The sequence below is a fragment of the Chaetura pelagica genome, unplaced genomic scaffold, assembly GCF_000747805.2.
Source record: "Chaetura pelagica isolate M959 unplaced genomic scaffold, ChaPel_1.0 scaffold471, whole genome shotgun sequence".
In the NCBI taxonomy this organism is placed as follows: domain Eukaryota; kingdom Metazoa; phylum Chordata; class Aves; order Apodiformes; family Apodidae; genus Chaetura; species Chaetura pelagica.
The window spans coordinates 3,225,584-3,235,665 of record NW_009952430.1 but is presented as its reverse complement, the minus strand read 5'-3'; the positions used below and the strand labels follow the sequence as shown (position 1 = coordinate 3,235,665).

General features: G+C 43.5%; 1 protein-coding gene across 1 annotated transcript; it reads left to right on the top strand.

Annotated features, from left to right (window-relative positions):
* The first annotated feature begins 4,192 nt into the window (after nucleotides 1–4,192).
* Nucleotides 4,193–10,082, top strand: LOC104398197 (ketosamine-3-kinase-like). Its single transcript, XM_010008250.1, has 5 exons — nucleotides 4,193–4,344; nucleotides 5,678–5,769; nucleotides 6,280–6,362; nucleotides 8,032–8,154; nucleotides 9,598–10,082. Exons 1-5 carry the CDS (start codon nucleotides 4,202–4,204, stop codon nucleotides 9,934–9,936), a joined length of 780 nt encoding a protein of 259 aa, XP_010006552.1. The 5' UTR covers nucleotides 4,193–4,201; the 3' UTR covers nucleotides 9,937–10,082.

Genomic DNA, 10,082 nt, shown 5'->3' with positions numbered 1-10,082 from the left:
GCTGCGGTCAGGGAGCTGGCCTGTAGCTGCGTGTGGCGGTCCGCTTCGTTTGGCAGCTTCTGCTCGAGGAGGGCCTGGTAGTGGGGGTGTCCGGGGATGAGGAGGTTGCGATGGCGTTGGCACGAGAGTGGGAAGCAGCATTTCTGGGGGGATGCTAGTTGGGAATTGGTATCATGCGTCTGGGGCATGCACTTAGAGGGGCTTGCAGTTGTCAGTGATGGCTGGGGCAACGCTGGGATCACTGTGGCTGCATGTGCTGTTCAGAATCCTGTGTGGGAGGAACAGAATACCCAGCAGGGCCAGAACCCTGGGCTTCCACAGGGCAAACTTTGGCCTCCTCAATCAATTGTTAAGGGAAGTCCCATGGGACAGGGTGCTAGAAGGTAAAGGGGATCAAGATAGCTGGTCAACATTCAAGGACCACTTCTTGCAAGCACAGGATCAGTGTATCCCAATGGGTAGAAAATCTAGTAAGGGAGCTAGGAGACCAGCATGGTTAAACAAGGAACTGCTGGGCAAACGCAAGTGGAAAAGGAAAATCTACAGATCATGGAAGGAGGGGCTGGTCACTTGGGAAGAATATAGGACAGTTGTCAGAGGATGTAGGGAGGCAATTAGGAAAGCTAAGGCCTCCTTGGAACTTAACCTTGCAAGCCGGGTTAAGGATAATAGAAAGGGCTTTTTCAAATACATAGCAGATAAAACTAACACTAGAGGCAATATAGGCCCACTGCTGAATGAGGTGGGTGCCCTGGTGACAGGGGATATAAAGAAGGCAGAGGTGCTGAATGCCTTCTTTGCCTCTGTCTTTACTCCTGCAGGCTTTCCCCATGAGCTCCAGATTCATACAGCCCCAGAAGTCAGGATAAAGGAGGAGTTTGCCTTGGTAGATGAGGATTGGGTTAGGGATCAGTTGAGCGATCTGGACATCCATAAATGGATGGGTCCGGATGGAATGCACCTGTGGGTGCTGAGGGAGCTAGCGGAGGTCATTGCTGGGCCACTCTCCATCATCTTCGGTAAGTCATGGGTAACAGGAGAGGTGCCTGAGGACTGGAGGATAGCAAATGTCACTCCAGTCTACAAGAAGGGCAAGAAGGAGGACCCGGGTAACTATAGACTGGTCAGCATCACCTCCATCCCTGGAAAGGTGATGGAACAACTTGTTCTTGTCACTATCTCTAGGCATATCAAGGACATCAGGGGGTCATCAGGAGCAGTCAACATGGTTTTATCAAGGGTAAATCATGTTTGACTAACCTCATAGCCTTCTATGAGGAAATTACTAGGTGGATAGATGATGGTAGAGCGGTAGATGTGGTTTATCTTGATTTCAGTAAAGCATTTGACACCGTCTCCCACAGCATCCTTGTAGAAAAGTTGATCAGGTATGGGTTTGGTGACCAGGAAGTGAGGTGGATTAGGAACTGGTTGAAAGGAAGGAGTCAGAGAGTTGTAGTCAATGGGGCAGAATCTGGTTGGAGGTGTGTGACTAGTGGAGTCCCACAGGGGTCGGTACTGGGACCGGTGTTGTTCAACATCTTCATCAACGACCTGGATGAGGGTATAGAATGTACCCTCAGCAAGTTTGCTGATGACACTAAGCTGGGAGGAGTGGCTGACACACCAGAAGGCTGTGCTGCCATTCAGAGAGACTTAGATAGGTTGGAGAGTTGCTGGAGAGCAGTGTAGGTGAAAGGGACCTGGGGGTCCTGGTAGACAGGAGGATGACCATGAGCCAGCAATGTGTCCTTGTGGCCAAGAAGGCCAATGGCCTCCTGGGGTGCATTAGAAAGGGGGTAGTTAGTAGGTCAAGAGAGGTTCTCCTCCCCCTCTATTCTGCATTGGTGAGGCCGCATCTGGAGTATTGTGTCCAGTTCTGGGCCCCTCAGTTCCAGAAGGACAGGGAACTGCTCGAAAGAGGCCAGCGCAGAGCCACAGAGATGATTAAGGGAGTGGAACATCTCCCTTATGAGGAAAGGCTGAGGGAGCTGAATCTCTTTAGTTTGGAGAAAAGGAGACTGAGGGGTGACCTCATCAATATTTACAAATACGTAAAGGGTGAGTGTCAGGAAGATGGAATTAAGCTTTTTCCAGTGATGTCCAGTGACAGGACAAGGAGATGCAAACTGGAGCATAGGACATTCAAGGTGAATATCCGAAAATTTTTTTTTACTGTAAGAGTGACAGAGCCCTGGGACAGGCTGCCCAGAGAGGCTGTGGAGTCTCCTTTGCTGGAGACATTCAAAACCCACCTGGATGCATTCCTGTGTGATGTACTCTAGGTGACCCTGCTCTGGCAGGGGGGTTGGACTAGATGATCCAACCCCTATGATTCTATGATTCTATGAACCTAGAAGGTATAAAATTATTCACTGAGGCTGTGCATCTTTCTTCGTTGTAATGAAACCAGTAATTCCCTGGATTTAAGAAGGAGCTTTTCTCAGTAAGCTGTATTTAGCACAATTGTAATTAAAGATTTTCTCCTTGGTCCTTTCAATACCTGGCTCCTGCTACAGTAGAAGGTGGGTGTCTGCATTTGATAGAGATAAGGATAGCGCAGCTTACCTGTATGGCATCCTTATTTCCAAAAGCAGAGGTGAAGTGGAATTTACTTGAAAGGTACTCTTCACTTGCATCTGCCAAATGAATAGCTTGACTGGAAGAATGAGAATCAGAACTTGTATTTACCTTTATTTATTAGCAAGTAAATGTTTTTGAAAGCATCTGTGCAACTGTGTGTGTTCCAAACTCATTGACACTTTGTGATTGTATCTGGGAGCTGGATGGATGCACTGAGGTGATAACATGGGGAAAATATGGAAAGGTTGTCCAGCTTTATATTAGACTGGAAATAGCATGAATTGATAGCAACATAGCCCTTCTACTTAGGCCTTTGTTTAATGCATGTTTAAGTATACAGTCTGCCTAGCTAGAAGACAGGACATGGAAAAAAAAAGATATGGATAGGTTTTCTAGTCAGTAATCATTTAATTTATGATGCTTTTGCCTGTGTGTGGATTCTGAGTGCTGATTAAAGCAAACTTTGCCAAGCTGTATTATAATGCTGTGCTGTGTGTGCAGCAGTGGGTGTAGATCAGCAGTTCCTGTAGAAAAACAAAGTTCTTTAGAGAACACTGTGGTTTTTACTCTATAAGTTAACAACTGACTTTAACCTAGCGTGATGCTTTAGACAGAGATGCAGTACTGATGCATTTCTGGTGAATAAAGCTATCTCAGGGCTTAGTAATTCAGCAGTTCTTCATTCTTGGTCTCCTGTAGGCTTCGGAATTCGTAGTCAATGTCTACTGCATATTGTCCTTTGACTGTTTCATATATCAGTACTAAAAGGCTAGTATTCTATTCCTCTTTTATTAACTATATTTCCTTGCTTTTGCTTTTAGCAGATACCATAGGCTTCCCAAGTACCTGTTCCCTGCAATATCTGCCTAACTCTTGTAGAGCAGCTTTTCTTTGTGTGACTAGTGTCACTGATGGCAGTGGAGCAGCTCAAGAGAACAGATTTCTGTTGATGTGAGTAACAGTTGCAGAAATAGGTCTTAAGTTCAGAATATCTTCAAAGCAAATGCAGCTGGTAGGAGCTTGGCTCCTAAGGGCTTCTGTGTGCAAGTGCAGTCAGGGACATTTGGCTGCTATAATAGATTTTTTTTTTTTTTTTTTTTCCCCATAAGGCTAAAGAAACAGACCAGGAGAAATAATTCTGTGACTGAAAATTAGACTGTTGACTGTGACTGCTGTATTACTATGCAGTCTGTCAAGAAGGTAGTGAAGACTATGAATGTCAGTACCATTCTTCCAGTCTCTCAAGTAATTATATTTCTCATAGGCTCCTAGACATGTGCTTCATGATGCATTAATAAAACACTGCTTACATTTAGAATATAAGCAGTTTGCCCTCCGTCAACAGACTCTCTATGTTACTTTTACAATTACAATGAGTGCTAGAACCTAAGTCACTTCCATGGAGTTGGTCTATGAAGAGGAATTTCTGTAATAGTAGAATTACTGTCAGTTCTGCAGATGTGGATCTATCTGTGTCTTGTATGTACAGTAACCTCTTGCTCCAAGCTTTTTCTATACCATTTACGGCCTTGATTTGGCTTGTGAAAGAACTTGGTTTATCTGGGACTGGTGTTCATAGAGACTAGTGCTTTCCTTTAATATTTCACAGGCTAGAAGAATGTTTGAGGGAGAAATGGCAAGTTTGGAAGCCCTCTTGAAAACACAGACCATAAAAGTGCCTAAACCCATCAAAGTTATAGATGTGCCTGGGGGCAGTACTCTGTTTGTGATGGAACATTTGGAAATGAGAGGCTTGAACAGGTAAAACACAGTGTTACCTTTGCTTCCTTTAGCCAGAAATTTTGACTGTTATGGCAGTTAAATCACTTGTTTTCAGAGGGGAGACTTTCACCCCCCACTCCTCAGTCAAGTCAAGAGACATGTGGGAAGTTTTACAGCCAAGAGTTGTATAAAATACTTGGTAATGCTTCACCTAGCAGACAGATTGTACATCAAGAAGTTTTTTTCTTTAATTTTGTGTTTGCTTGGGTTTTTTGTAAGTATTTAGTGGTTTACAGAAAGGTTCCTTTTTACAGTTAGGAAAATTACCTGCCTGATCACCTGTTTTGTGTACTTTCCTTTGGTATTAAGAACCAATGTTTAATACTGCTTGTCATGATTACGCAGAGACACTTCCCAAAATGAATGCATCCTGATTGCAGGATTTTTACAACCCTCACCTTGATTCTGGTCTTTTCAAACTTGGGGCCCTCCTCTGTAGCAAACACTGCTCATCTGCAGTTTATAATTCATGAGGAACTCCTGGTGAGCTCCAAGAGAAAGAGCAGAAATCCCATTGTGTTTGGGCTGGTGGAGATAGAAAGTGTGCAAATGCAGCCTTTGGCATCCCAATTTCAGGGGACAGCTACAATCTGTGTTAAGAGGAGCAAAACAAGGAAGTAACTTTGCCTTAAATGACAATGCCTTGAGAACAGGGAAAGATGTGAGAAGTCAAGACTGACAAAGGAACATGCTTTTGTTACCATGGGAAGCAACTGAGGATAAGAGGTTTTTGTAATGACTGCAAGGCTTTTCCTGAACTGCGTAGAGGACAAGCTTTTCTTAAAGATAAACAAATAAGGAAGGCCCACCTGACCCTTGCATCTTCTAGGCCTTTTAGAGTAAAGAAGCTGAAGACAGAGTGACAGATACAAACAAGAGGATAAGTTTTGTTTGGCTGTATTTCCCAACAGGAGTTTGCCAGAAATACCCACAAAAAAACCAAAACCACAAACCAACAAAAAACCCTAACATCCTGTGCATGCTTTTTTTACAGATATCTTACTGAAAGTTCTGTGATGTCACACAAATTAAAATTGATAATTTTTCATTGTTACTAAGGTTATGATTGCTGCTCACTTTTAACAGTGCTGTCAGAAACACCCATGTCAGTGCATTTTGTTCTGTGTTAATAGGTAATCTTTAGAGGAGGAAGAGGTGTTGATGGCTGGAATATTTTGAAAATGTACTTTGCACAGAACAAGATGCAAAACTTCTTTTACTTGCTTGATAAATCTTTTCAGGTAGTTCCTGGAATAACAAGAACTGGATTAATTCATGTGTCAGTGTTGCTAAGAATGCTTTTGTTTCTTAGACATTCAGGAAAGCTTGGAACACAACTGGCTGATCTCCACCTTCATAACCAGCAACTTGGAGAGAAGCTGAAGAAAGAAGAGAACACAGTTGGTACAGTACACAGCTGTTTGCAAATTTAACCTGCTTTATAATAATGTACAAAATATTGAAAATAGCTTTTGTTATTTTAGGGGTTTTTTTGTTATTGTTCTCCTAAAGATATTATGAAGATAGATTTGGTCAAAGCACCCAGGCAGAGGGGTTGTCTTTGTGCTTTTGTTTGCTCTATTTGGATCTCTGTAAACAAAACATTTATTCAATTTGGGACCCTTGGGATCCTGAACCACAGTTTCTGCAAGGACATGGTATCAGAGGAGATATGCTACCTCAGAATATGGTTATGAAGATTATAATACAGCTCTAAACTCAACACTTATCATCAAGCTTTAAACTTAAAACTCAACAGCAAGAACCAATGTGACAAAAAGAGTATTAAAGTGCAATTCCTTTTCTTCTTAGTAGAAGCAGCATTTTAGCCTTGTGTAGTTTTTAAGGTCCATTTGCATTGTAGTAACTTAGGACCTCGTACTTAGTATTGGATTTTTGTCTTTGGTTTTAAAGGTAAAGGTCAAGGGCAAATGGAAGTCCAGTTTGTGGATCAGTTTGGCTTTCATACAGTTACCTGCTGTGGCTATCTTCCACAGGTAGGTTGTACTTCATCTGCTTCAGCTCCATGGCAGGAGCCTCCCTGACCTGTCTGGGAGAAATCAGGCAGGATTTGCTTCTGATTTTGCCTTTAATTCCTTGGCTCCCCGATGGTGGGAGGCGTGTGGTCACACTGTGCCAAGCTACCTCCCTCCTCACCCATGCCCAGCGTGAGACCCTCGGTGGTCCTTATTTACCTGCTGGACTCTGTCCACTCTTCAACAAGGACAAGATAGAGAAGTAGAATAACAGAGAATAAGGAAGAACCCCGAGAACTCTATGTGTATGTTACCATATTGAAGGTGGAGCATGTAAATAGAGCTATCCAATGATATCATGACTATCCAATGAAATCACGACAAGTAGTTTTGGAAAAGGGTATAAATGTAACACTGTGTATTCAATACATCGAAGAAGAAGCTTGCTTTATCAATCACATTGATTCTGGACTGCCTTCTTCCCTCACCGCCATTGCAGCTGGGAGGATGCAGAAGTGAGAGAGCAGCTTGGAGGGGGGCCAGGAGGGGTGGAAGGACTGCATTTGGGAGAGATCGCCTAGTTTCCCATCTCTAGTGGGAGGTGTCCCAGCTAGACACCTAGCTGTTTGCTCCAAGCCTCATCCAACCTGGCCTTGAACACTTCCAGGGATGGGGCAGCAACAGCTTCTCTGGGTAGCCTGGGCCAGTGTCTCACCACCCTCACAGGGAATAATTTCTTCCTCATATCTCACCTACATTTCTCCCCTTTCACTTGAAACTCTTCCCCCTCATCCCATCACTCCCTGCCCTTGTCCCAAGCCCCTCCCCAGCTTTCCTGGAGCCCCATCAGGCACGGGAAGGTGCACTAAGGCCCCCCAGAGCCTTCTCTCCTCCAGGCTGAGCAGCCCCAACACCCTTAGCCTGTCTCCAGAGCAGAGGCACTCCAGCCTCAGATGAGTGGAACACAAGGAAGGGAAATTTTATCTGCGCTCTAAGGCGCTGCGTGTCACACCGCCTGGCCTTGCCCCACCAGCCCCGCCAGCCTTTGCACTCATGACCTGTGGTGAGTGCACCGGGGGGCAGGAAGTTAAAGTCACAGAGAACATCCTGCTGCTGCGGCTTTGTTCGGGAGCCTCAAATCTACTAGTTTGCAGTCACTCCCTGCACTCCTGCATGGAGGGACACTTGGACAGTGATCTGGCCCTGCACAGGAGGGATGAGCCACCCACAAAGGACACCTGCTGCTTGCACAGCCTCCTCTATCCTCAAACTCTTCAGAAGCAGACCAGTTCCAGCAAGGAAGGATCTCAATTTTAGGGGTGTTTTTCAAGATCTCAAAAGCATGACAAATGCTATTTCTGGGATCCCTGTAGGTGATGCTACCCCTTTCCCTGTCACATTCCTAGGGGAGGGTGCAATGGAGGCTTTCTTAGTGTTCAGATCAGTGTTGCTTAAAAAAAGTAGTAAGGCTTTGATCAGCACTCCCAGCTGCATTTGACTTCCTTAGCTTTTCAGTTTCTTTGTTCTTACCACTTAGAGAAAATTATTTACTTGCCTAATTTAGTGTTCTAAGATTGCAGTCTATTAAATGGTATCAGCACAAAGGCTACATAATCCTCCAAAGCTTTATTTGAAAACGACAAATATCTGTCTCATGCAGCATGTATCATCTGCAATCCTATCCCTTCAGGTGAATGACTGGCAGAATGACTGGGTGACTTTCTTTGCCAAGCAGAGAATCCAGCCTCAGATGGACATGATTGAAAAGAATTCAGGAGACAGGGAAGCAAGAGAACTTTGGGCACAACTTCAGGTAGGAGAAGTTCTCTCAGTTCTTCAATATAGGGATAGCTGGGTGTGAGTTGTTTAGATTTTCATTTCCTAAAACAAAATTCCTCTTTGTTGGTATGCTCCAGGTTCCGGTGGTAAGAGACTCCAGTTTTAAGGATTAACTTGTCCTTCTAAGTTATCATGGCTTTTGCCACATCACCCTATGCTGGTATTCCAAAGTGAATGTGTGCCAAATAGCACTTTGCTTGGGAAACACTCCATCAAGCTCACTTTTCTCATTCCCTGTAGCATGTTCATGGTGCAAAATGTATATAAACAGTGCTGTTGTAGTGTTCAGATCAGTGTTGCTTAAAAAAAGTAGTAAGGCTTTGATCAGCACTCCCAGCTGCATTTGACTTCCTTAGCTTTTCAGTTTCTTTGTTCTTACCACTTAGAGAAAATTATTTACTTGCCTAATTTAGTGTTCTAAGATTGCAGTCTATTAAATGGTATCAGCACAAAGGCTACATAATCCTCCAAAGCTTTATTTGAAAACGACAAATATCTGTCTCATGCAGCATGTATCATCTGCAATCCTATCCCTTCAGGTGAATGACTGGCAGAATGACTGGGTGACTTTCTTTGCCAAGCAGAGAATCCAGCCTCAGATGGACATGATTGAAAAGAATTCAGGAGACAGGGAAGCAAGAGAACTTTGGGCACAACTTCAGGTAGGAGAAGTTCTCTCAGTTCTTCAATATAGGGATAGCTGGGTGTGAGTTGTTTAGATTTTCATTTCCTAAAACAAAATTCCTCTTTGTTGGTATGCTCCAGGTTCCGGTGGTAAGAGACTCCAGTTTTAAGGATTAACTTGTCCTTCTAAGTTATCATGGCTTTTGCCACATCACCCTATGCTGGTATTCCAAAGTGAATGTGTGCCAAATAGCACTTTGCTTGGGAAACACTCCATCAAGCTCACTTTTCTCATTCCCTGTAGCATGTTCATGGTGCAAAATGTATATAAACAGTGCTGTTGTTCACATCATCTGTTCTTTTAAGGTTTGTACCCAATTAAGTGACTGCAGCATTAGCTATTTTGGTACTACTTTGTAGAAAGCTCTCCAATGTTGTTGACAGATTCCGGAGCCTTGTAATAATGATGTGGGTGGTTGTTGTTGTTGTCATTAAAGCTGGTCAATATTGCAGCACCGTTTTAAACACTGTTGTAATTTAAAATATTTTCTTACTGCTAGAAATCATTTGGATGATTGCTCTTCAGCTGCTGACTTTTCTGAAAAACAGAAATCCTTTTGATTTTCTCAGCATCTCTGTTGACTGGGTCTTGTGCTGTTTCAAGTTATGTTTGTTGGGTTTTTTTAACAAACTTTTAAAGTTTCAGTTCCTGCTGTCTGCATGTATGCAGATAGAACTCTAATAATTCACCTTAATATGTAGTACTTATGCTTCTTGCTTTTTTCCTCCACAGCTGAAGATACCCAGTTTGTTTCGTGGCATAGAAATTGTTCCTGCTCTCCTGCATGGAGATCTCTGGGGAGGAAATGTAGCTGAGGATGATTCTGGTCCCATTATCTTCGATCCGGCATCGTTCTATGGCCATTCAGAGTATGAGCTTGCAATTGCTGGGATGTTTGGTGGCTTCAGCAATTCTTTTTACTCTGCTTACCACAGTAAAATTCCCAAAGCTGCAGGGTTTGAGGAACGCCTAAAGCTTTATCAGCTTTTTCACTACATGAACCACTGGAACCATTTTGGTACAGGGTACAGAGGGTCTTCTATAAACATTATGAGAAACCTTATCAAATGACTTTCTGCTTAATCAGCATATTTCCTATGTTGCTTGGAGAATCCCCTATGTGGTGGTGCAACTACAGGAGTAGTCATGTTAAAAAAGCTCCTAGACCCCTGACTTTGTTGCACAGCTAAATACCTAGGATCAGTGAGTCCTGCTGA